Raw genomic sequence first — 27,395 nt, forward strand, 5'->3', positions numbered from 1 at the left:
ATTTTGCCCTCTGCCACCAATTTTTGACTCCCATTTCACATATATTTAGTATTTGGGGTTTATTGGAAGTGTGCTGGGAAGACGTGTGTCCTAGCTCTGATGCCATCGTATAAGTGCCACAGTTTCCTCAGAAAGTGAGGAGAATGGTGCCTGCTCTGCTTCCTCAGAGCATGGTTGTGAGGATGCAGAGGGGTGGAGGATAGGAAGGGAAGGGAAAGGGAAGGGAAAGGGAAGGGAAAGGGAAGGGAAGGGAGACCAATGTGCCCTTAATGTTACTGAGTACCTGCTAGGAGTCAGGTGCCGTGAGGCGTCTCACTTAGTCATCCTCACAATCCAGAGAAGACGGTGGTCGTAGTATTGCCCTCATTTATACAGGAGGGAACATCACAGTGCTTGGAATGATTTTTACTTGAATTTGTTTTCAGACTCAAGACTGATTTCAGAGTTCACGGTCACCTGAGGCTTTGATCGCCACCACTCTTTGTCAGGGATGAAGTTCAGTGCAGACTTAGGATATGATACTTAACATTACCTTTGAGGACAAAAGTTCTGACAAACACATAACATTTACCTCTCTAGGGAGGGGGTATCTTAGCTGGCAAATGAGGAAGGTAGATTATGGGTTATTTAATCCTTTTTTTAACATATAAATAATACGAATTTAATAGTAATAACATTGGAAGTTTTTGAGCACAGACTTGTTCACTTCTTTAAGTCAATAAATTATTACTTAAGGAATTTTACATGTGGTTCCTTCCAGTGCCAACCCCTGCAGTTCCTCCAAAGTCAGAATCATAATCTTCAAAATAGCCCTTTTGAAAAGAATCAATCCATGGTTGTCACTGTCAGCCCAGGGTTCTTTCAGTTCGGCTTCTTTGATCTCCACTTGCATATGGACGTTCTTCAGATATTCCCCACCTGTAATCTTTGTGATCCAGTTCCTTTACCTTATGGTCCTAGAAGTAAAATTGTAGGAAGTACATTGATTGCTATTTTGGCAAATGATCTAAAATTATTATTCTTTAGTTCCTTCTGGTATTGAAAAGTTTTGTTACTTCCACTCTGCTTCATGAGCCTAGCAGAAAGTGTTACAGGTCTCATTGTCACCACTTCAATAAACTTGCTGTCATGGAAGCATCCCCTGTGTCTCAGTGTAGCCACTATTTAATCCTTTTTGACTGAATTCAGTTGTGGGAGAATTTCCATGATTTTGATACCTTCTTTTATACTCCTGGAGGAAATGTCCACCTTTTTCTATTGTACATACTCTTACAGTCTTTACTTGTGACTACAGTCTGAGCTGTTTTCTTCTTTTTTTTTTTTTTTTTAATGTTTTTAAAAGTTTATTTATTTTGAGAGAGAGGGAGAGCATGCACAGGAGGAGCAGAGAGAGAATCCCAAGCAGGCTCTTCACTGTCAGCGCAGAGCCCAACGTGGGCTCCCAACCCATGAACCGTGAGATCATGACCTGAGCCAAAATCAAGAGTCTGATGCTTAACTGACTGAGCCACCCAGGCTCCCCTCTTTTTTGTTTGTTTATTTTGAGAGTGAGTGGGCACAAGTGGGGGAAGAGCAGAGAGAGAGAGAGGGAGAGAGATAATCAGAAGCAGGCACTCTGCGTGTTGTCAGCTGTCAGCGTGGAGCCCAGTATGGGGCTCCATCTCACGAGCCACAAGATCATGACCTGAGCCGAAATCAAGAGTCTGCCACTTAACTGAATGAGCCATTCAGGTGCCCCTTGAGCCATTTCTTATAACGATATTGGCGTTATGTATTGGGTCTTTTGACCAGCCTCTGTGCTCAAGTGCTTTTATTCTCGTTTAGGTTTCGTAACAACTCTCGTGGGTATTCTTACATGTTTTGTGAACATTTGTAAATGAGGAAACTGAGGCTGATAGAGCCAATTAACCACTGACACTGCTTTGATTCTGAAACTAAATTCTTATTGTCATATACCTCTGTTCTTCTCCGATTTCGAAAAGGAGCAGTTTGTATAACTTGAAGTGGTAGTCCTGAATTTATTTTTGCTGTGCACTTGCTATTTAGACTTCCATAACACTAGTTTTTATCTCCTTTCCTTGTCATGTCATAATATATAAGAGGTTGGCAAAGTGACTCTGTAAAGGGCCAGGTAGTAAATATTTTAGGCTTTGCAGGCCATACGGTCTCTGTTGAAGCTACTCAACTCTGCTGTTCCAGTGTGAAAGCAGCCATAGACAATTATGTAAATAAATGATCTTGGCCATGTTCCAATAAAACTTTATTTATGGACACTGAAATTTGAATTTCATACTCTTTTCATATGTTACATAATACCCTTTTGATTTTTTTTTTCCCCCAGCCATTTAAAATGTAAAAACCATTTTTAGCTCTTGGGTTGTACAAAAGCAGGCAGTGGGATGGATTTGGCCAGTGGGCTGTAGTTTGCCAATCCTGTTTTTATCATTCTGGAGTTTTCTTCCTTTGTGCTTCTTTTTTGGGTGTTCTTTTGTAATATTAGACTCTTAAGTCTCTGCTTGCGTTGCATATGGTGGTATTTAACAAGTGTTGGTTTGATTTGGAGCAGTAAGCTCATGGAAGCTTTACTTGCTTAGTCTTCGACACCTGCTCTGCTGACACATAAAAATGGAGATTTTACTTGGGCAAAAGATCTAACCAGTAGGTAACTTCAGATACTGTTTTAATACACGTCAGCCCCCCCCCCCCCCCCCCCCCCAAAGCTTGTTTCTACATGCAGCATGGTGGAACATCAGGATTGGGGGACTTTATGTCTAGTCCTTGCTCGGCCGTCAATACTTTATTGTAAGCAAAAGTCATTTTACTTGTTTTGCTGCAGATTTTCACCTCTAAAATACAAGGGCCTGGATGAGATCTTCTCTTAGTGGCCCTCTCTCTGTAGATGACCCTTCTGGTCCCTCTGAGATGTAAAGTCCCCAGATTTCAAACTGAGGACCTTGTGGTATAGCTGGCCCCCGGAGCAGCTGCTCACTTACACTCATCGCTGCTGGATGAGCTGGTGCGCCTGCAGCAACTGAAATGGCCTGCCATGAGTCCAGGGGCTTCCAGTTCATTGTGTTTGATTGCTGGCCCTCTAATTTAGGTTTGCCTCTTGCTGTTGCCAGAAAAAGAAAGAAGAAGCTGGCTGTGTTGGCGAGTATTCTGGGAAAGACCTCCCAGACCACACAGCTTATGTTCTTTTGGGATTGCTTGCTCTTTGTCTCAATGACTTTTTAATTTTCAAGAGATGATTCTTCTTGTGGAGGCAATGGTGCTGGCTGCCAAGAAGTTTTTTCCTGATATACTTTTTCCGAAATTTTCCACAATTTAGTTTCTCTTCAGTTACTCTTACTTTAATCCTGTTTTTTTTTTTTTTTTAATAGTTTTTTGCTTCATGAAAATGTATTTAATAAAAGCTTTCCTACCCCATCCACAACAGCTTCTTCTTGATCCCCTGATGGTATTTTCAGGTAAAGAAGATTTCTTGTCCAGGGAAGGGTCCCTGGCCTGCTTCTCTGTCACTCTGACATATAGCCCCTGCACGTGCAACCTGGGTTGTGGCAGTTGCATGCTTCCAGATGGCACTGTGGATCTTTCAGCCCAGTGACTTTCCTCGTTCTTCTTTCTGTGCCACAGAGGGAAAGGAGTGCATTCTCATTGCTGTGTGGTTTCTCAGAAAAAGCTTCTATTGTTTTCAGCCATTTTCATCATTTTTGAGCTTTGTAGAATTTGCTGAAGTCCTGCTTCCTTCCTGTCACTTCTACCTTGTTATTTCTAGAGGACTGGAAAGTTTACAGTGGCCCTCCATTCTTTGGTGAGTCACCATGGCTGGCTTTTGCTACTGAGTCAACTGCCTTTTTTAAAACATTTTTTTGTTAGGGTTGTTCAGCTGAGCACCTAACCTTCCTGCTAGATATGGCAATCCTCTGTAGCAAAGTATATGTTTTATATCCTCAAGTTTTTGTACTTCCATGTTGGATGTTAAAAAAGTTTTTTCTTTAGAAATAAATTCACATACCATAAAATTCACCCTTTTAAAGCATACAATTCAGTGGCTTTTCCTGTATTTATACAACGTTCACCATTGTCTAATTCTAGAACATTTTCATCAGTACTGAAAAGAGAAAGAAACCCTAAACCCATCTGCTCCCCTCCCTCCAGTCTTTGGGAACCACCAATCTACTTTCTGCCTATGGGTTTGCCTATTCTGGACATTTCATAGAAATGAAATCATTAAGGGTGTAGCTGTTTCTGTCGGGCTTCTTTCACTTATTGTAATATTTTCAAGGTTCATTCATGTTGCAGTATCAATCAGTACTTCACTTCTTATTTCTGAGTAATATTCCATTTTATGGATAGGCCACATTTTATTTATCCGTTCATCACGTGATGAACATTTGGGTTATTTTCCACTCTTCTTGGCTATTATGAATAACATTGTAATGAACATTTGTGTACAAGTTTTTGTGTGGACATACTTTATTCTCTTGGGTATATACCTAGGAGTGGAATTGCTGGGTCCTGTGCTAATGCTTTGTTAAACTTTTAAGGCACTGCCAGGCTGTTTTCCAAAATGACTGCATCACCAACAACGTATGAGGGATCTAATTTGTCCACATCCTTGCCAACACTTACTATGGTCTCACTTATTGCTTATAGCTTTCCTAGTGGCTGTGAAGTGATATGTCATTGTGGCTTAGATTTGCATTTCCATGTACTTACTGGCCATTTGTAAATCTTCTTTGGGTAAACGTATTCCTATCTTTTCCCCACTTTTTTTAAAGTTTGAGAGAGTGTGAGCAGGGGAGGGGCAGAAAGAGGGAGAGAGAGAACTCCAAGCAGGCTTTGCATGGAGCCTGATGTGGGGCTCTCATGAACTGTGAGATCATGACATGAGCTGAAATCTAGAGTCCTACACTTAACCGACTGAGCCACCCAGGCACCCCTTTCCCATTTTTAATTGCGTTGTTATTTATTTATTTTTTTATTTATTAAAAAAAATTTTTTTTTAATGTTTATTTATTTTTGAGACAGAGAGAGAGAGAGAGCATGAACAGGGGAGGGTCAGAGAAAGAGGGAGACACAGAATCTGAAACAGGCTCCAGGCTCTGAGCTGTCAGCACAGAACCCGACGCGAGGCTCGAACCCACGGACTGCGAGATCATGACCTGAGCCGAAGTTGGATGCTTAGCCGACTGAGCCACCCAGGCAGGCGCCCCAATTGCGTCGTTTTTTAAATTGAGTTACAGTATTTCCTTATTCTAGGTACTAGACCCCTATCAGATATGTTTTGTAAATATTGTCTTTTCACTGTCTATAGTGTCCCTGAGTCACTGTTTTTTGTGTTTTTTTTTTTAAAGAGCATGCCAGCGGTGGAGAGGGGTATTGGGGGGGGGGGGAGAGAGAGAGAGAGAAAGAGAGAGTGAGTGAGTGAGTCAGGAGAGAGAGAGAGAGAGAGAGAGAGAAAGAAAATCTCAAGCAGGTTCATCATGCTCTGCACAGAGCTCATTGCGGGGCTTGATTCCATGACCCTGGGATCTTGACCCTGGGCGCTTAATGGACTGAGCCACCGAGGCACCCCTGAGTCACTGTGTTTTAATTTTGACGGCCATTTTATCTTGTTTTTGGTTACTTGTGCTTTGTAAGATGGTGTCTTATCTTAGAAATCATTACCAAATCCAAGGTCATGAAGATTTATACCTGCATTTTCTTCTAAGAGTTTTATAGTTTAACTCTTAAAGTTGGATACTTTCTGAGCTAAGTTTTGTATGTGGTATGAAGTAGAGGTCCAACTTCATTATTTTGTATGTGGATATTCAGTTTTCTAGCCCATTTTTGTTGAAAAGATTCTTTTCCCACTGAATTATCTTGGCGCCCTTTTTGAAAGTCGTTTGGCTGTAAACATCAGGGTTTATTTCAGGCCTTTTGGGAACATGTTAGTGTTCATCAGGTGGCTGCCCTTATTCTTTATATTAGGTCTTCATATTGGCAGGTGTTGCTAAGATATTTCTCTTGAATCTTAACAGGCAGATACATATGTTAAGCTAGTTCTTCTTGCAGAGCTTAATGAGATGTTCTCAGCTAATAAGATTCCATTCTCAGGCCAAGATGATTTTTATTCTTGGTACTATGGAAAAAATACTGGCTTTACTGATATACTTAAATGGATTTCTGTACCATCACCTTCTTAACGAGTATACATGCTAAGTGTAGCATGACTAGGGTTTTCTGTAAGTTTTCTGTCTTCCTCATGTCTGTGGTCTGGGGGTTTAAGACTTATGTGCGCCAAATTGTCAGGGTCTAGTGAAGATTTAATGTGCTCTGTTGCTGGGCAACATGTTAGTGGCTGCCCATAAAGTGTTTGACTTTAGGTAACTCTCCCAATAAACCTGTATGTGGGTGTGAACAGTTTGAGTTCCCATTTTCCTTCTCAGCTGGCTTGTCTCAGCCTTTGTCACCGTCCAACTTATGCCCTGAAGCCGGGTCCTCTGAATCACACCACGTCCCTTTGCAGCCTTTATTGGCAGAGCCGAGAAATGTCTAATCCATTATCTCAATCAAACTGATTCATTGTGACAGCTGTTTTCACAAACCTCCTGCTGTATCAGGTAGGGCTAAGATCATTTTTCTAGAATATGTCATTTTATTAATATAATTGGATAAAGCAGTTACCATATGACTTGCTTTCTATGCCCTATAAATTAGCAATTAAGGATAATTACTGCATCCATGAAAGTTTGCAACGTGAATCAGTACAGCTTTGGCAGAACAATTATCCGTGACAGTTTCCTCTCAATCTTAACCTTATTCTTCTGAAATTAAAATTCTGATAAACTAACAATGTATTTTATTTACTTGTTATGTTTATTGTTTGTCTCCCCCTACTAGGATGTCCGCTCTCTAAGAGAAGATTTTTTGGTCTGTTATATTTCACTGAGTATGCCACTAGCCTGGAACGATACCTGGCACATAGTAGGCACTCATATTTGCATTGAATTAATCAATGAATAAATGAATCAGTCAATGAATAAAATTTAAAAAATTAATCTGCTTAGATGTCAGGTCTTTCACAGAGGAAAAAATGACTTGTTTTGGTGCTATAGGAGATACAGTTTAAATTTGATGTATAAACCTTGGTCTTTTTAAATTTTTTTCCAATGGAGCTACTTCTCCTTGGCTTTATTTGGTGAAGAACGTTGGATAAGAGAAGGCCATTAATATATTTTTATTGAGGAAGAAGTTGAGTAAAGACTATTGGCAAATGAGGCAGGTGAAAGGAGTTTAACAATTCTTAGAAGGAGAAATGGAGATAGCAAGAAGGAGGTGTAGTGTGTGTTGAACTATTTCAGTTCTATAAATAGTAGGAAGGAAACTAGTTCCTCTCTTATAGATAGGTCTCTTCTTTCTTAATGGTCTGCAGATGGTCTTTTCCTACTTTTCTACCAAGGCCATGCCTAAATGAGGGGGAGCAAGTTTCACTGGAGAGATGTACACGTGTCAGCCTTTTCCTCCTGGGGGGATAGGAATGGCAGTGTCTCCCACGATGAATATCTATTCTTGTTGCTTAGGAGGTTGAATTGGTGCCTGCTGCTTGAATTTGTATACTCAGTAGTATAAAAGGTGTCAAGCAACCTGTAAAGTAGAAGTCTTCTCTCTCTAATATTAATCCAAGCATTGACTGTTGTCTGAATGGCATATTTGGTGCAATAATGCAGAGATGTTCTGACAGCAGTCTTCAGAATAGCATTCAGGGAGAGGGGAAGAGGTACAAAGGAAGTTTTGCAAAATTCCTATGCACAAGTTGTTTGCCAGGGTAATAGTTATAGACCTATTGTCTCCCAGGGACCTAGGTTATTCAGTAGAGGCATTAGAGATAGCTCCTTTCTGATATTTAGGGGACAAAGGAGGGTTCTTCTCATCATTCTGTTCTTGAGCTTTTCAGTGTGGTGTGTGTTTGTTTTGTTTTGTTGGTTTATTTTTTTATTTTTTTATTTTGTTTGCTTTTTGGTCAGACTTGAGAAATCAGGACTTTTTTTTTTTCCTAGCGTGGGTCATTGCTCACTCATCAGGGTTTAACCTTGATCAACCAACGTGGGTTTTCTTATACGTGGGCCTTAGCTTTTCCAGCTGGGCTTACTGAGAAGCACTAGGTCTCCTGGGAGTACTTTATTACTTTTTGTGAAAAGTTGACTAAAACTGAGGTGCAGGCATTGGGGACAGATGCTCTGGTTTGTATGCTGGATGTAGTTTGGCTCTCCTCAGCCCCATTTGGAATTTGTGCGTCAGTGATTTCAAGTACAGGTACTCTGCAGTGTGCTATTCTCCTGATGATGACGAATTGACTATAAATGAATCAGATGCAGACTCTTTTCCTTTACTTCCTTTGGTGCTTCTCATTTCAGGAACCCCAGACATCCTGTGCTTTAGGATACCTGTTCTTTCCTGGCTTCACTTTGAGAGCTTGTCTTTTTTAGGGTGTCAGTTCCCAGGGATGATGCCCAGGGCATGGGTTCTCAGGAGAGGCAGTTAGAAAGGCTGTCTGGTTGGAAGCTATAGAGTTTAATTGCTGGTGACTGGTGACACTTGATCAGAAAGGATATAAATGAAGAGCAGGACTTGCCATATATAAAGAAGACCATCATTTATTATATGTGTCCTGGTATAGCCAAAGAAGAGCCATTTAGACCAAGGTATGTGCTTCAGGTATTGGTGATACTGAGGCATTCATCAGAACGCTATTTTTTTTTTAATTGGAATGTGTATATTTGTTGGACAGAGTTTCTGTAAGAAGGTAGTAGATTGGATAAATATGTTCTATTCATACAATGAAATATATAGCCATGAAAGTGAATAAACAGGTGTTTTACATCAACATGTATGAGTTTCACCAAAACAACATCAACAAAAACCCAAAACAGAAACAAAAAACAAAGGGCAAAAGAAGCAAGTGACATGGGCACACGCAGTAGACTCACTTTATAGAGAGTTCGGAAATAGGAAAAATGAAGCTACATTGTGTAGAGATGTATACCTAGATGGTAAAACTGTACAGGAAAGTAAGGGAGGGGTGGTCATAATGGCGGCGGGGAAGGGGCTACAAGTAGAGTGGGGCACAGAAGGGAGCTTAGGTTCTAGCATGTTCTAGTTCTTCACTTGGGTGGTGGTTATTCAGTTTGCTCATTTTTTTAAGTGTACATAGGTGCTTAAATGTGCTTCTGTATTTATATTAATGTTTCATAATTTAAAGAATTAATTAAAGTGGAGAGGTGAGGGAGAAATGTCAGCTAAGCAAATGTACATAGGGGTGGCTTCCTTTCCAAGCATCGTTCCTTCACGGAGAACTCTGCGGTGCTGTGTACCGAAGGGCTCTATGTTGGCAGATCTCGCCAGCCTATCACTAATTTTTCAGCACCTATTCCTTGTTCTGAAGCGTGAGATTGGGAGTCTTTTAGATCTAGTGAAGCCAGTGCTCCAGTCCATCTGTTCATTAAATTGTGCCTTGCTGAGCAAAGACAACTTGAATAGCTTGGGTGACGTTTGTCATTTTTTTCTATACGCCTTTTCTTCTGTTCTCCCACTTGAGATCCTCCCTTCTCCCCTGCAGATATTTTAAGTTAAATCCTAGTGAGCTTCAGAGCTCTTTTGCAAGTGGGTTCTATGCCTGATGCCTTTGATTAGAGAGATAAAAGGAGCTACTGTGCTTGGGAGCTATAAGGTGCCTCTCAGAGCTAGAAGGTTTTAATCCTAGAGAGCGTGGATTTTCTGGATCACTTTGTGTGTCTCTCTTGGCCTAGACTGAGTGCTGTCCGCAAGGGACGTGTAGCATTGGGTGTACTTGGCCTCTTGTGGGTGGAGTGTAGGGGCTTCTTCCTTCAGCTTCCCCTTTTCTTAGGCCTTCCGTTGCTTGCTTCCCTCCTAAACGGGATGTGTGGGTGGAGACATTAACTTCTTAATAATTGAAAAGAGCATGGGTGGTGGTGCTTGCTGGCATGAAATTTCAGAGGTCCTTCATCTCCATGTCTCACATGCCCTTTATCCTGAACAGTCTATTTCTTTTATGACTTTTCTGTTGTTTGTTTAATTCCTACTACTATTTCTGGGTCTGTCATTTCAGTATGTAGCCCAACATTTCCTGTGGGTGTTTCTCATAATGAAATTAAGAACAATCCCATTCGTTTATTTGAATGCCTCCAGGGTGCCAAGTATGTTGGGGATACGGTGAGGGAACACCTTACATTATGGTGAGATTACCTCTGGACCACTAATTTTCTCTTTTTCTCCCCCTCCGTAGGTCCTCTCAGGGTGTGCTATCATTGTCCGCGGACAGCCCCGTGGAGGGCCTCCTCCTGAGAGGCAGATCAACCTTAGCAACATTCGAGCTGGAAATCTTGCCCGCCGGGCAGCTGCCACACAGCCTGATGCAAAAGATACACCGGATGAGGTGGGTGCTTCCAGAGGCTTCCCTGAGGCTGCGGACCCGGGTTCTAGCCTAATGTCTTTGACTGATGCACATTTGTACTCTTTGTTTTCCTGTGTATTTTGAGTATTTTTGTGTCACAGGAACGATGACTCTGGACGCACCCGTGTGGCTGGCAGAGTTCACACACTCAACACCACTAGCAGTGAATCCCTGGCCCAGCCTGTCTCTCCTGCCTTTTCTGCCTTTTCCGCCTTTTCCCATAGGCTTCCCACCTCTGCACGCTTGTCGGCATTGTCACTCCTTCTCTTGGGACATAGGTTGGACTATTTCCTAGGTAGTCTCTCAGCCATTGGAGGCTGCCGTTGGTTATGGCAGCGTTCTTTTATTAATTTGTGTTTGAATTCTTCATTCACGTTCAAAATTCAGAAGGATATGGAGTGAAAAATCCAGTTCTCTCCAGGGACTACTGATGTCATTAGTGTCTTGTGTCTCCTTCCAGAGATACATTATCGCCTGTCCAAGCAGACATTCTCACTTCCATAAATGGGAGTGTATTGAATGCCTGTGCTTTATTACAGATTCCTAATCTTGGATCGATCTGTGAACCCCTTGAAATTGTTTGCAAAGTTTTGTGTAAACATGCATTGTTGAGGGAGTTTTTTGATTTATTTTTTATTTTTTAACATTCATTGTTGAGTGAGAGAGACAGGGCGTGAGTGGGGGAGGAGTAGAGAGAGGGGGAGACAAAGAATCCGAAGCAGGCTCCAGGCTCTGAGCTGTCAGCATAGAGCCCGAGGTGGGGCTCAAACCCATGAACCGTGAGATCATGACCTGAGCTGAAGTTGGACGCTTAACCCACTGAGCCACCCAGGTGCCCCAAGGGAGGGAGTTTTTAATTGGTTTCTCAAGGTAGCTTAGGGCTCAGTAATCAAGAACCATTGTGTTATGGCGATTTGAGAGACTTACGAGCTTGTCCTGCCTTCCCCTCCTTTGCCCTATCACTCTACCTCTGTCTGTGGTCTACCTTGAACTCCTTGAGTTCTTCCATCTCCTAGTAGCTGCTGTGAGTCCAAATTTGGTATGGTCTAGTCTTCTTGGCTCCTATACTTTGAAACCTCAGTTCTTGTCTCTTCTTAAGTAGTGCTTTGGCTATCATTAGAAGTGAAATTTCTGGGTTCTAATTACTTGTCCTTTCCCCAACTTGATGATGTTGGGCAAGTTTGGTAGCTCAGCTTTCCTCTGCTGTTTCCTGACGTGGAAGTAAAGAAAAAAAGGCGGTTCATGGTGGATCTTCTGTTTAAGGAAAACATGTGTTTTAAAGAATCTATAATAAAAGGGGCATTTTGTTTGAATTACAATAGTGAAGCAATATTATAGAAAATAGTGATAGAGACAACTTGCCCATAGTTCTGCTGTCAACAGTAATCCAGTTAGATTCTTGGGATAATGACAAAGTAGATCAAAGAAATTCTTTTTCATTGGTCCTCCGTCAGTGACCACAACTGTTGGGAATAGTGATAGTGTAGACATTGTTTGGGAGACTTAAACAAGATCATGTGGAGCACTTAGCACATGTCTATAATGTACTTGATGAATGTTACTTGTACTCTCTACTGCTATTTGTTAATTTGTTATAAATACTCCTAGTACTGTTAGACTTAATCCCTGAAGATTAATTCTCTCATAGCACTTTTCAAATTTTGCATGCTATAAGTGCTTTTCTTGACCAGCATTTTCAATAGTTCTTTACCTTTCAGTTGTGTGTTGTGTAACAGCTTGAGTGCTCCTGTGAGGAGAAGAGTTGACCCTGGCTGGCTAGGGCTGATCAAGTTCATTGCCCCAGAAGAAAGAAGCAATGTAGTCTCTAAGAAAGAAGGGTTGGGTTTTAATTTCCTGTTTCGTGGATGGGAATCTAGGGCAGAGAAACACAAGGCCAGTTGGAACTTGTTCTAAAATATTTTAACTGTATCCTATGTAACAGTACAATAAAATCTTACAGGAACTCTTCTAGCTGAGAGAATACTCCGTGATCTGATCCCAGCCCTTATTATAGCTTCATGTATTTATACAGTGTGGTGCTTTTTTTTTTTTTCTTCCCCCTCTTTCAGAGCAACCCTGTCTCACTAAGTTTCTCCTGGTAACTCTTCAAAGGTCCCTGAGACATGAAGTATTTGATGGCTACAGATTTCACCCTTTCTTAGCCACAGTCACTTCTTCTCTGTCCTGATAATCTAGTCTCTCTTTTCCCTGCTGTGATCTGGTTTTCTCCCCTTACTGTGCTTTTGAAGCTGCTCCGGCTCAAGGGACCAGTGATGCCCACTGATAACCCAAATCAGAAACCTGATTTCCCTTGCTGTCCCCTTGCCTTGTGACGTCCAGGCCTTTATCAAGACCTAGAGAGTCTGCCTCCTTTAAGATCTCTCTTCTCCATCCTTGAAACTTCATTACTACTCCTATTGTTCTTTGTTTCACTCTGATAGTGTGCTCGGTATGCTGAAATAATGGTGCTTCTGCCTTCAGTCTCCTCCCCTCTAACCCTTTCTCTATATGCTCCCAGATCTTTTTGAAACAAAGTTTCATTTATTCCCTTGCTAGATATTATTCTCACATTCATTCCTTGCTTATATGTCTTTCTCTGCAACACTGTAAGTTCGTCTAGGGGAAGGACCTTATCTCTCATCTCTCTTCTTGTGCCCAGTCAGTGCCCAACACAAAACTGATACACAGTGAATCAACATGTGAACAATGAGGGTAAAAAACCTGAGCGTTTCCTTTGGGGGATCAGTGGATTGTGGAATGTGGCAGTACCCTTTCTTTCTGGCTTTTTGCTGTTTTGGAGTAGGTTGTCCATTTTTTTCACATTCAGGTAGAGTCCAGGATGGTATTGCTCATTTGCTTCCCTTTGTATCACTGTCCCAAATATCATTTAGTTGCTTATTCTCTGCCTTCCCACATCATACTTCCCTCATCGTATCTTCTTTCAAAGAGGCTCAGCTCTCCCAAGCCGTGTGGCAGTAAAAGCGGCTCCACTGTATGTTCCCAGGCCTCTCTGCCCTGTTGCAGGCTAATCTCCAGTGTTGCCTAGCTACTCTAGGCAGCCTAGATACTGCATTGATGGGCATTGTGGGAATTACATACTTATTTCCCACAGATTTATTGAGTTCTGTTATGTGTGAAGCTCTGTGTTGGTTTCAGGAGAAATACAGAAATGAGTGTTAACAGTCCTGCTTTCAGTGGGCCTTTTGAGAATTAGGGTGGTAGGGTCGTGGGGCCTTGAGGGATTAGTTACATACACATGTGGCACAGTGGGTGGGGTGATAAGAAGGTGGGACAAGACGTATTGAGCACTGGGCCATGGCCAAAAGTAGCTAGTTTTAAGGATTTACACTCTCACAGTAATTCAGCAGTCCATCTGGTTCGAAGAAAAGATGGGAATTAAAAAACTCATTTCATCGTGGTAGACCTCAGACCTTGCTTGAGGCAGGGAGCAGAGTGCAAGCTGCTAGATTGCCAGCCATTGGGCATTCTAAAGGAAACAGGGAATTTTGAGTCTCAACTACTTACTAGCCATTTGCTTCTTAGATTGAGCTCTGAGACATCGTGAAAGGACCACAGCTGTTCTTCCTATTAGGCCATTCTGGAGCTTCCTTGATAAATGCTTTGGGCAACTTTCCCATTCTTGTTCCTAGAGTTGTTCTGGGAGGCTGTGTTGGGATAGCCCTCTCTAGCAGACAGCCGTCTGCAGGCTGTCCTCCGTATGGACACTTGCACAAAGATTTGTCCTGGAATGCTCTGTTGCCCTTGTGAGGAGTGGTTTGATCAGTAGCTCTCATGGGTCCCTCAGTTGCCTCTCTTCATAGCTAGTCTTGTGCAGTTAGTGAATTTGCCCAACCCTAGATGGAACACAACTTGAGAAGGCTGGTTTAAGAAAGCAAGATTACAGAAATTAAATTCGTTTTCCTATAGGATTAAGTATATGTCCTTTCCAAGACCTAGAGCATGGCTTTCTCTTATTGCCTAGTGACTGACCAACTGTAAAACATGAGGTCCTAAGAAAAGGGTGCTCCTTCAGCAAGTCTTAAAATCTGTTAGTAATTTTGTTTAGTTGGTAGAAATTGGAGGTTTCCTCATAGGTGCTACATAGTTCCTTGTGAACTGACCCGTGATAAATGAGTTTTTAATCAAGTTCCTTTAAGATTACTTGTTTTGTCAGAGCTTATCCAAGTTTTAGGCAAAACATGTATTACTGAATTTTAGATATTTATTAGCGTGCTACTCAAAACTGAATCCTGAACATCAGACCTGTAGCCGAGGATGTTTTTTTAAGTGGATCACTAAGGTAATAAAAATGGAGGACGCTGTGCTAGTTTATTCAGTACTGTTTTTGTGATGTGGCTGATAATTGGGCTCATTTTTCAATTATTAGACTCTTTTTGGTGACAGGTGGCTGTTTTCATTTTAAGGGGGTAGAGATGGGACATGAAAATGCGGTGAACTTACTATGACCATTGAGTAATTGGCTCTTTTGCTCTTGGGTGCTTTGAGGAGAGAGCGTTAGATGAGTGAGGATAAGCTTGTTTTTCTGTCTCTGAGAGCACTTACACAGGATCAGTTCTTCCTAGAAGCGTTCAGAACTGATGTTATACAACAGTACTAGTTTTGTGAACACCAGTCCGGCGGGTTGGTGAACTGCCATCTTTTGATTGACTTCTGGTTTCTGGGAAGTCATATGGGCGTTTTCTTTTAGAAAAGCTTGTTGGATAACTCCATGGAATAATCTTAATGGCCTGAAAAGGTTAGCAGAGGCTTCCTTCCCAGGCCAGTGATGTACTGTTTGCCTTTACTATGTGTAGCCCCAGCCCTGTGGCTCCAGGTGATTGTAACAGGCAGCGTACGCATGTTGTATATACTTTTCCTTTTTGTACTTTGCATTTTTCCTGCACGTGAGCTCCTGCAGATCATATATTCCTTGAACTCATATGCCCTCCTTCCTCATTTCTGTTCTGGGGGAACTTGGGGGCACTGAGCTAGGTCTAGACTGTAAATTCAAGTGCAGGTGGCTGCTGACACAGGACTGCTTCAGAGGAGACATCTCCCTTTGTACCATCTTAGAAGTGATGGGGTGGGGATCTGGAGGTCACATGGAGACTCCTTGGCATTATGTGGATATGTGGCTCACCTCCTGTGTCAGAGCCTTAGATGGGTGACAGGAAAGAACCACAGTTGTCAAGATGACCCCTTACCAGGACGTGTTACTGGTGTCTTCCCTAAGGTTGTGGGACCTGGGTCCCATGGGCACAGCCTCAGACTACAGCAGGAAAAGGAGATATTTTGGGGAGAATAGATCTTGCCCTTCTCAACTCTGTTGTTCTTAAAAAAGGTAGGGGGATTGGGTATAAGCAAGGCTCTTTCTTTTTTTTTTTTTTTTTTTTTTAAGTTTTTTTAATGTTTATTTTAGAGAGATAGAGACAGAGCATGAACGGGGGAGGGTCAGAGAGAGAGGGAGACACAGAATCTGAAGCAGGCTCCAGGCTCTGAGCTGTCAGCACAGAGCCCAACATGGGGCCCGAAACCACGTACTGTGGGATCATGATCTGAGCCGAAGTCGGATGCTTAACCGACCGAACCACCCAGGTGCGCCAGCAAAGCTGTTTCTTGAGCAGGATACTCACTCTGGGAAATAGGAGCACTAGAACCTTGCACTTACTCTGACAGTGCCTTGAGCTGCTTTCAGGCTAGTTTAATAATTTGTGAAAGCACTTCGCAAACTGGAAAGAGACAAACAAATGGAGGTAGTTGTTCTTTATATTTTCCCTTTGACTAGGTGAGTTCCTGGAGCCTGGACTTCCCATTCAGGAGTGGGCTGATAAATATAAAGCATTTAGAGTAGTGGCTGGCTCATGGCAAGTGCTGTAAAATTATTGGCAATTATTATTCATGAAGTACACTATAGATGTGAATAGAAAGTGGTGGAGGAGAAAGTACTACTGTCAATATCTGGGAAGCTGTGAGGCCTGTTTTCAGGGCCTGTGCTAGTTAAGTCAACTGCTAGATTCTCCTTTTTTATGAGCCCCCTGAGTGTGCAATCTGTGTTGTGTGCATTTCATTTTTATATTCCCCTCAGGGCTTAGCATAGGGCCAGGGTATTGAAGGAATGAAGTTGCTTGAATGCTGATTATAGTTGGGAACTAGGCAGTTCTTACGTGACACGTTTGTTTTGTCTTTCAGCCCTGGGCATTTCCTGCCCGAGAGTTCCTTCGGAAGAAGCTGATTGGGAAGGAAGTCTGTTTCACAATAGAAAACAAGACTCCCCAGGGGCGAGAGTATGGCATGATCTACCTTGGAAAAGGTGAGTTAGCAAGGAGAAAAGGACTCCTTTCTATCTGTGTCTAAAGTTTCTCCAAAGATCTGATTTTATCTGGTGGAAGGCCAGTGTGAGTTCTGGTGGCGGGAGTTCTAGGACAGTTGGCTGTAGGTGTAATTGAAGTCCTTTGAGTACCAGAGGTCATGGTGCAAAGGTGCAGGGGATCGCTCCCGATTCCTGCTCCTTGTTTACTCCTGTGTCTGCTTTCCTGGCCTGGTTTAAATGTGTGTACTACACCATAGCATTCTTCCTTATATTAGCCATCAGCCTGTGGAACTCCGTGGCTCTGTGCTTCTAGGTCATAGTGCTAATTGAATTCCTATAGATTTCCTATTGCATCTTCTATTTCCTTTATCTGTCTTGTGGCTTTTCTTCTCCTGGGGCTTTTTAAGAAAGGAAGAGTTGTTTGGGGCTTGTGGGATTTTGCAAGCCACTTGGTTTGTAATGAAATGGAAAGAACACAGGCTTTGGAGTTTTGTAGATGTGGGTTAGAATTCTGGCTTCTGTTGGGGTGCCTGGGTGGCTCAGTCGGTTAAGCATCTGACTTCAGCTCAGGTCATGATATCGCAGTTTGAGGGTTCGAGCCCCACGTCGGGCTCTTTGCTGGCAGGCAGTTCAGAGCCTGGAGCCTGCTTTGGATTCTGTGTGTTCCTCTCTCTCTGCCCCTCCCCTGCTCACACTCTGTCTCTCTAAAAAATAAATAAACATTAAAAAAAAAAAAAAAAAAAGAATTCTGGCTTCAGTTACCGTGTACCCTTACTTAAATCTTAACCTTTGTAAGTTCTCATTTCATCTGTAAGCTATTGAGAGAGTTGAAAGAGATAGTATATGTAAAACAGTTGTAAACCAGATAGTATATGCAAAACAGCAGAGTATGTACTCAGCGTATGTGCGTGGGCGCACATATACCTATTGTTTCACTGGGCCAGATGGCTCATGGGACATTAGGTGTTCTGATCTTTTTTGGATTAGGTAGAGGGAGAGGAGAGTATGATTGTGGAATGGAGTTTGGACAGAAATCGGACATAGAAAGGATTGATTGGTAGGATATTCTCCATAAAGCAGCCATTTTGGGAGTTACTTTGGGAGCAGATAGGGTTTTGTTTTGTTTTGTTTTTTTATAATCTTTGATTAAGTTCTGTGATTCTTTTTTTTTCTTTAATTTTTTTTTATTGTTTATTTATGTTTGAGAGAGAGAGTGACACAGACTGTGAGTGGGGGAGGGCCAGAGAGAGGGAGACACAGAATTGGAAGCAGGCTCCAGGCTCTGAGCTGTCAGCACAGAGCCCGACACAAGGCTCGAACCATGAACTGTGAGAGCATGACCTGAGCCAAAGTTGGACGCCCAACCAACTGAGCCACCGAGGCTCCCCAATTCTGTGATTCCTTGATGTAGTAACCTTCCTACTGAGCTGCTTTAGATAATCTTTTGACTTGGGTAGCAAGTAGTTGGAAATAAGTAAACAGGGTATGTGGCATGGCTAACAGCATCCTCTTAAGATTCTAAGCGTAGAGGTCTTAGAAAAGTGAGTTAGGGATGACCATGGAGTTGTCTTGTTTGATTTACCCAGCAGACAAACCCCCTTTTCACCCTCTCAGACAGATGGCTACCTGCTTCTCGATTGCATGGGAAACTGTAGAATTAGTCATCTTTTCAGAAAGATACAAATTTGCTTTTTACCCAAAATTCAAATAACATAGTAGGATATAAAACACTTAAGCGTTATTGTTGGATGGCTACCAGTTAGAAAGAACGGAAGACAGAAGTGCACGGTCTTCAAAATGCAATCACTCAAGGATTTTATCACCTAAAAAATTGCAATTCCACAACAGCTGGTCAGTCTTCTGTCGCCCTGCCAGAGACCTCACTGAAACTACCGAAAATGTCAGGCATAGGTAATTTCTGTAGGGACCACCTTTAAGAGTTCTTTTAAGTAAACTCAGCCTTCAGCTAAAATGGCCTAAGTATTTATGTTGAGGGAAATTGACATTTAAAGTCTTTGTTTTTAGAAAGTTTATTTTTTTTTTATTTTTTTTTTTTTAATTTTTTTTTTTTTTTTTTAACGTTTATTTATTTTTGAGACAGAAAGAGACAGAGCATGAATGGGGGAGGAGCAGAGAGAGGGAGACACAGAATCGGAAGCAGGCTCCAGGCTCTGGGCCATCAGCCCAGACCCCGACGCGGGGCTCGAACTCACAGACCGTGAGATCGTGACCTGAGCTGAAGTCGGACACTCAACCGACTGAGCCACCCAGGCGCCCCAGAAAGTTTATTTTTAAAACTGACCCCAATTATAAACTGGGTTTTTAAAATAAAACCTGGTACATGGGAGGTGATCAATAAATATATACCGAAAGAATGTTTGGAATTACTTACATCTTTCAGTTTTAAAGGTTTAAATGACTTAAAGTTTAATATTTTCACTTAACTCTTTTATCTCAATGCCATTTGTAATGAAATGTAATGAAATCTCAATGCCATTTGTAATGAAAGGAACAGTGGCTTAGATAATTAGTATCCTTATGTGTATCCTATTTTCATGGTTTCTCCCTTTAAATTTTTTTAATGTTTATTTATTTTGATTTTCTTAAATGTTTTTATTTATTTTTGAGAAAGAGAGAGTGTGTGAGCAGAGGAGGGGCAGAGAGAGAGGGAGACCCAGAATCTGAAGCAGGATCCAGGGACTGAGCTGTCAACCCAGAGCTTGATGCGGGGCTGGAACCCATGAACTTGAGATCATGACCTGAGCTAAAGTTGGATGCTTAACCAACTGAGCCACCCAGGCGCCCCTCCTTTTTAATTTTTTAAGTTTTACTTTTTATTTTTAATTTCAAGAGTGTGTTTGTGCTGTGCGTGCTTGAAGGAGTGGCAGAGGAAGGGAGGGAGGGAGGGAGAGAATCTTAAGCAGGCTGCATGCTTGTGCACAGCCCAACATAGGACTCGATCCCACAACCCTGGGCTCATGACCTGAGCCAAAATCCAGAGTTGGACCCTCAACCAACTGAGCCAGCCAGGCGCCCTACTCACTTCTTTTTACGTCGTGGAAGAATGGTAGAATTTGGGAATTTGTGGTTGATTTAGAACTTACTGGGGAAAAAAAAAAAGATTAGTCCTCTGACATTTGGAGAAAATACAGTCCACTTGCTCAGAATATCGTCCCAATTGTGACTTGATCAGTTTTATAATTTGATAAGTAATAAGCAAAAGTCAGATCCTTGGCCTACAAATTCCCCATTTCAGTATTCTATCCACCATGTTTTGTTGCTTCCTTTGGGAGTTCAGCCCAGGGAAATGTATTTTTCTCCCTTTTGAAGGAGCAGTCAGAACTCACTTTTTAGAAGTGGGTCAGCCAACAGCCGTTTCATCGTGCTCTGTGCCAGGAAACTGAAAGCTGTTGGGTGTGCAGCTAATTGGCTGGCTTTATGACCACACATCTTGTTTGTACCTGGGCTTTCTCATGCTTTCCACCCCTCTGACCTCTTGGCACCTTACTGCTCAACTTTTTCTTTTTCTTTTTTTTTAAAGTTTATTTATTTTGAGAGAGAGTGTGTGTGCGTGATTGGGGGGAAGGGTAGAGAGAGAGGGAGAGAGAGAATCTCAAGTAGGTTCGTGCCGTCAGCCTGGAGCCCAACGTGGTGCTTGATCTCATGAACCATGAGATCGTGGCCTGTGTGGAAACTGAGAGTTGGACACTTAACTGACTAAGCCACCCAGGCACCCCTCAACTTTTCCTTTAATTGTTAAACCCTTAAAAACCCTTCCTTTTGACTTTTCGCTCTTTGGGATTCTTGTTGCTTTGAAATAACCAGTGTAATACTTGCTAATGTCAGATAGTTCTGTGTGTCTGTGTCTGGCTTCAACAGTAACCTCAGTGTAAAGGTTCTTATGATCCGTGCTCAGCCTCAGAAGCTGAGAATTCTTTTTTTTTTTTGAGGGGGGCGGGTGGAGGGGCAGAGGGAGAAGGAGAAAGAGAATCTTAAGCAGGGTCCAGGTGCATCACAGAGCCTAATGGCAGGGTTTGATCTCAATTGTGAGATCATGACCTGAGCCGAAATCAAGAGTCAGATGCTTGACTGCCTGAGTCACCTAAGCGCTCCAGAACCTGAGAATTCCTTGTAGAAATATCATTCATCTGAACTTTCCTTGGTAGGAAAAGAAGTTTAATTTGATTCTGTAGAAATTTGGGCAATGCTAATGGCAAGGCATTTAGGCTGGGTTTGGGGGTGGTGTGTATATTGTTAGTGCTTACAGAAGTTGATATATAGTGTATCGAATATAAATCTAAATAGAATTTTACTCTGTGCTGACATTACCTATCAGCTAGACTCCTGTGTTTGTTTATCTGGGACCTTTGTTCTCTGCCATATTAAAGATTTTTATGTGGCAATTCCTTTATCACTTTGTCTGACAAGCAGAGATTTAAGGGAATACACAGTCTGAAACCTTTTTCAATAGCATGGAAATGCAATTAATGTTTCAGGTGCCCAGGTAGAACCTAATCAGATTGGGTTTTAAGTTTAACTTCATTTTTCTTGCCTGCTGCTGTATGACAGATTAGAAACCTAGACGTTACCTCTGCCTCCGTGTCTCCCAGAGCAGGAGAAAGTCTTTGACAAACGGTGTAGCTTGTCTTGGTGTCCTCTTGGAGCAGATAATAGGACATCCTGGGAGGAATTGGACTTTCTGTGTAAAACGTGATAGACATTCCTAAACGAAGCCATATGATTGTACAGGTGTGACGACTCATTTGATTTGTTTTTAATTCCTGCTGTTGTGCTGAGTGCTGTGCTAAGAGATTTACAGACATTGTGGTTTAATTCTCACAAAAAGCCACGTGGCAGGTACTCTTCCCTATTTATAGATGAATAAATTAAGATACCGAGAGACCTTGTCTAAGCTAGTAAGTGGCAGAATTTGTATTCTGCCCCAGACCTCTGCTGCTTAGGTCAGCGTTCTTTATACTCTCCTGGGCTGCCGTATATGCCTTGTTTTCCTTCAGTCCCCAAGATTGCCTTTTGCCTGGGAGATACACAGGAAAATTGGAAACAAAGTCCTAAGAAGATTTATAGACCTTTGGGTCTTTGCGAGTAGACATTTTAGGAGAAGAGGTTTTCTGAAAAACCCAACACTGTATTGCTGCCTTGTCCAATTCTCTGGCAACATCATTCTCCTTGAAGAGCTAAGGGTTAAAGTGGTTCCATTTGAGCTCTGCTGCTGCTGGAGGGAGATTTGAATCTTGTGTTTAATTCCCTTTTTCCTCCTCAGATACCAATGGGGAAAACATTGCAGAGTCTCTGGTTGCGGAGGGTTTGGCCACCCGGAGAGAAGGCATGAGAGCTAATAAGTAAGTGTTCATTACTCTTCTGTCCCCTTCTATGCCATTGTGAGAGCTGGAGTTACTCACGTGGGGTGGGTAGTCAGCTCTACAGTGGCTTGCTGCATTTTCTTTCCTATCCCCTGGCATACAGTGGGTAACTTCTGGTGCTCTCCTGCTTTTTGGTACATTCCTGCCCCAATGTGGATTATTCTGAGCCAGGAAGTAACTCAGCATTCATTAGTGGCATTTGACATGTATAACGCCTTTAAAAGTAGGCTTTGGGACAAGAGACTTCCATTCTTTATATTCATAAGAGCCAATAGGCTATGTCTTATACCACTGACCTTCAGTTACAGAGTATTTATCCATCCATCCCAAAAGATTTATTGAGCACTTACTATGTGCCAGGCTGTGTTCTGGGCACTGAGAGTATAGCCATGAACAGAGATAGCTTCTGCTAACATTTTAATGGGGAGACAGACAATAACCCAATAAACAAATAAATATACAATATAGCATGCACAAGAAGTAAGTGCAATAAAAAATAAAGTGAAGTGAATAAATAGAATTCAAAGCAAAAGCTGCTGCATAGAAGAAGCGAGGGTAACTGATAAGGGCTCAATGGTTCTGTTTTTAAAATCAGGGAAAATCTGTCTCTTTCCAAAGCCTTATAAGTCTGTTTTGGTCCGTAGATCTGTAGATGGTTAAGTAATAGGTAAAACTGTATTTGTTTAGCTAATGGCAGTGTGAACTTAATGGAAATGAGTGTTAGTTATGTAAGCTTTATAGTACATGTATCGTGTTCAAGTTCACCAGTATTGGCTTGCAGTAGGATGGATTGCAGCTGGCTTTAATTAACACTTTAGTCTCTGAAAAGTGATATGTTACATCAGTAATTTGGAGGTTAAAGATGCTGTTTAAATCGTTAAGTCCTTGATATATTATATGTGACTGTTGTTGGTGCATAAAAGGCCTTAGGTAAATATTTGCATGAACTCAAGGCAAGAATGTACTTTTTGCATTCTTCCTGCCTTCATAAACTTTGGGGCCAGCCCTTTCACCATACACTTCTGAGGGTCCTTTTTAACTGCAGAAAAACATTTGCTGGAGCCTGTACTTGGGGAGTGAGCATGTGGGAATTTAATGAATAAAAACATTTGTCATAGGTGGTGTTTGGAAGCATGCTGAAGTTATATCTTAAGGACTGTTGGCATGATTATTGTTGGCAGTAGTTTTTAGGAATCCAGTTTGCAACTAGAATGAAAAATTTTTCAGAAGCCCATACCTATATTGTACCATCTCAACAAAGAAATCTCCCCTGGAGTCCCAATCTTTTTTTCTCTGAAGCTGTCTTTACTTAAATTCTCCTTTTCTCGGTTTCTATGTTTGCTTCTTTCTATCTCTGAAGTACATTTTTTTATTGAATTCTGTTTGCAATCTTGGGTCCCCAACGATGTGACTGTCCTTTTTGGGGGGAAGGGGTATACAACAGTACTGAAGACTTCTGGCTTGAGAAATTGTAGGTCAGGGATCCCTGTTCCGGTATCCCTACTGCTCATTGTGGGAGACTGAATTTATGCATACAGCCATTAATGTCACCATTAAGGTATTGAGATTGTGGAAAGGCCCTGCAGTTCACAGTTTCCTTTATCTCGTGTGTGTGTTTGTGTGTGTGTGTGTGTGTGTGTGTGTGTGAGAGAGAGAGAGAGAGAGAGAGAGCGCGCACGTGCACACGCGCAACCGAGCTAGCGAGAGCATGCACTTTATTTTTTGGTCTATCTTTTGGCTTTCTGGCTGTTCTCCTATATATTTGGTTTCTTGCTTCATGAAGAAGGAGTCTTCCATTTTCAAAATGGAGGTTATTCAAACTGTTTTTGCTGAGCTGGTCTTATTGAATGTGTAAGTAGTTTTGGGGTGACATCTATAATAACAGTATTTGCTCTGCATTCCCCAGCCCTGTTCTGTAGACAAGAGCAGTAAGGATGATTGTTAGTCCCTTTCTTTGTGCTGTGTCCTGCTGAGCTCTGCCTGGATTCCAGTTCCTGATTCTGGGATGGTTAAATGAAGCTGTACCCCCTGGAGTGGCTTCCCTGTGAGCCACCAACTTGTTCTCTTGTAATCACTGATGGTGGCAGTACCGAGATGTGTGTTCTTTGTATCTTCTCATTAAATGCTCTTACGAGCGAATCTGTTGTTTGAGGGAACAAGTCTGGAATCCGGAAATTGCACTCATGGTGATTTTCTGGTTATAGGCTTGGGTCTGCAGCCATAGATCTGAAACGAGTGCTTTGGTATCTTCAAGGGGAGCAGATGCTGAAGAAAGAGTTCAAAGAAGAGCCTGATTTTTTTTCCTTCTTGTTGTGAACTCACTAACCCACACGTGTTTATTTTTCACGTCCTAGTCCTGAGCAGAACCGGCTTTCGGAATGTGAGGAACAAGCAAAGGCAGCTAAGAAAGGGATGTGGAGTGAGGGGAACGGTTCACATACTATTCGGGACCTCAAGTACACCATTGAGAACCCAAGGCACTTTGTGGACTCGCACCATCAGAAGCCTGTCAATGGTGAGGCTAGTGGGAAAAGACCGACATGATGCAGGGTGATTTCTGTTTGCTCTCAAGTTTCTTGAGGTTTACCAAAACTATTTTACTTGGTATCTAAAGGAATTGTTAAGAGTGCAACAACACCATGGTATATTGGAAGGTAACTTGAATGCAGTTTACATAGGTTACATCAGGTATATTTTGACAGAAGTTAGTCCTTTGCTGGTGCAGGGTAGTAAATTGCTGGTAATTTTCCACATTGGGGATCTTCCTGTTTTCTAAAAGATGCTGCTTAAATAACTTCCCTGAAATGTATATTCTGTAAAGATGTAAACACACACACACACACACACACACACACACACACACACACGCTATAGTTCTTGGCCCAGGTTTGAGACCCGGTTAACTACAGACTGAGTAAAATTATTAACAGATCTGACCCATTATTTTTTTGCTGGCACCTGGTACTCAGATAAGCATCCTAGCTTACGGATAACAAAGCTCAGGGATGAGCCGTGAGATCCCAGGAAGTTCAGAAGATGGAGAAGTCAGTCTAATCTGTATTCCCAGGAGTAGTTTGTAGAAGAGTCTGTTGTGTGCACACTTGTGATCTCCCAGTGCTTTGTCACTTCTCAGAGGGAGGCTTTCTGAGGGTTTTGGGGAGATGAACCGTGTTAAATGCAGCTTGGTTGGGTATTGTTCATTCCTGGCATGACTTTTGCTAATGACTTAAGCTATTTTTTCTGTCACACAGCTATCATCGAGCATGTGCGGGACGGCAGTGTGGTCAGGGCCCTGCTCCTCCCAGATTACTACCTGGTTACGGTCATGCTGTCAGGGATCAAGGTCAGACCATACACTGGGCTATGGGGTGGATATAGGGTTTGTAGAAGCGTTCAGTGACAGGTGGATTCTTCTACTCTGGGATTTTGGACTTATTGACTCTTCCTAGTATGGGCCATTAACATTGATTAGAGTACTGTATACTGTAAGCTTTGCAGTGGGACTGTTCTCATTAGATCAAATAAGATTAGAAAATTATTTTAAAGATTTTTTAAAAAACTATTTTAAAGTACTCAGTGTCTGTTTGGAGTGGGCTGTGTGGAGAGGTTGTTGAGACCCAGAGAGACGGGAGGTTCTGATGTTTGCTGAGAATGGTTTGTCTCAATGTGGGATATCCATTTTTGATTTTTAAAAAATCAGGAATTTAAAACCTAGGCATTGATGAATCTTTTCTTGGCAAGGGGTCATTTTCAACTATAATTTAAAATTTCCTCATGATAGTGACCTGAGTTTATTTGCCTTACCAAGAAGTCTGAGAAGATCTATTTCTAGTCACTTTTACCAATATGTTTTAAAAAAGGGGTTACAAGGCCTGATTTGAGACCTTACCTGGTTTAGCTTTGTGGAGTTTGTGGCTTTGGCTGGTTTGGTGTGGGGTGAGAGTGCCTGGCACTCACATTTAGGCTGTACTACCCACCTACTTTACCTTTGCTTTAGTGCCCAACTTTTCGACGGGAGGCAGATGGCAGTGAAACACCAGAGCCTTTTGCTGCAGAGGCCAAATTTTTCACCGAGTCTCGACTACTTCAGAGAGATGTTCAGATCATTCTGGAGAGCTGCCACAACCAAAACATCCTGGGTACCATCCTTCATCCAGTGAGTGTGCCCATGCAGACTGGGCTGTGTGCGGTTGGATGGGGGTGGGGGCGTGGGGTGTGCATTTGGTGTTTGATGGCCTGTGGTTTGCTTCTCTTCTTTTTCTCTGTATTTAAGAGCCATTTAAAGATCTTGGCAGGATCATCATCTGATTTTTGAGACATTTTCTAGGGAGATATTAGTTAGCTGATAGAGTTGGACAAATCTGCTGAACTACTACTCACTTTTAGAAAGTGGATCTCAACTTTTGAGTTCGTAAGAAGAGGAGCTCTTGACATTTCCTCAAGTGTTGGTCCTTGATGTTGAGAAGAGAAAGTTGCGAGGCTGCCACACAGGTGAGAAGTGGCACTGAAACGTGTGGAATAGGATTGCTGAGGTTTATATGTAGGTCTAGAAGGTAGCTTTTTAAAGTATTGGTAGAACTATGATGAGGAATCCTTTCTATGGAAAAATTACTTTGTGTACCCCAGGCCTAATCCAGTTACCTCCTGACTCTGCTTTTGAGTCGGAAATAGGTTCTTTATGTTATTTTAGTTGTGATTATCCGTTCTACCTGGGCATAGACTTTGGTAGGTGGATTTCTCCCGGAAAGGAAATGACCTTGTTTTATAACACCCAAGTGTAAATGCATTTTCATTATTGTTCCCTATGTCCAGTACAGAATAAACTCCGGTTCCTCTTATTCTTTGGCTGGAGAATTCTTTCATGATGGCCGTTGTGGAAGGCTGGGACACTTGGTTTGGAGTGTGCCAGGGTCATGTCTGTTTCTTCTGGAGTACTCGCTGTCTGCCGGGGCCCTACCAGATGGCTCTGTGGCACAGTAGAATGGGAGTTGTAATTCATTGGGCAAAATGCAGCTGAAGTTACTCCTTTCCTGAGCCTGTTCTTCAGCTCTCTCCTTATGAAAAGGGGAGTAAGTGCTGATCTTAGGGAAGGAAATAATGAGGTGTAATCTCTACTAAAGATTAACATCCTCCTCTGCCCACAAGAAGAGCTATTGAAACGTCAATTCCATTCAATGCCATTAACATTTATCTTACTCCTGTTAAGTGAGAGTTACTGTGTTAGGTGTTGTGGGGATGGGAAGCCAAG

General features: G+C 42.1%; 1 protein-coding gene and 1 non-coding gene across 3 annotated transcripts in view; one reads left to right on the plus strand and one right to left on the minus strand.

Moving 5' to 3' along the window:
* Nucleotides 1-27,395, plus strand: part of SND1 (staphylococcal nuclease and tudor domain containing 1) — a 423,196-nt gene that overhangs the window by 18,388 nt on the left and 377,413 nt on the right. Inside the window, exons 2-7 of one of the 2 annotated variants that reach the window (XM_042923831.1) lie at nucleotides 10,289-10,438; nucleotides 16,646-16,766; nucleotides 22,048-22,126; nucleotides 24,502-24,662; nucleotides 25,399-25,490; nucleotides 26,145-26,303. In XM_042923831.1, the coding sequence (XP_042779765.1) occupies nucleotides 10,289-10,438; nucleotides 16,646-16,766; nucleotides 22,048-22,126; nucleotides 24,502-24,662; nucleotides 25,399-25,490; nucleotides 26,145-26,303 (762 nt within the window). Of the gene's footprint in view, nucleotides 1-10,288; nucleotides 10,439-16,645; nucleotides 16,767-20,863; nucleotides 20,929-22,047; nucleotides 22,127-24,501; nucleotides 24,663-25,398; nucleotides 25,491-26,144; nucleotides 26,304-27,395 lie in introns of those variants that run through there. The other variant, XM_042923837.1, reaches the window with a different exon arrangement.
* LOC122214691 lies at nucleotides 1,084-1,196 on the minus strand. Its single transcript, XR_006200065.1, has one exon. It is a non-coding gene; the product is annotated as a small nucleolar RNA SNORA1 (small nucleolar RNA).

This window comes from Panthera leo, chromosome A2, assembly GCF_018350215.1.
Source record: "Panthera leo isolate Ple1 chromosome A2, P.leo_Ple1_pat1.1, whole genome shotgun sequence".
Lineage (NCBI taxonomy): Eukaryota > Metazoa > Chordata > Mammalia > Carnivora > Felidae > Panthera > Panthera leo.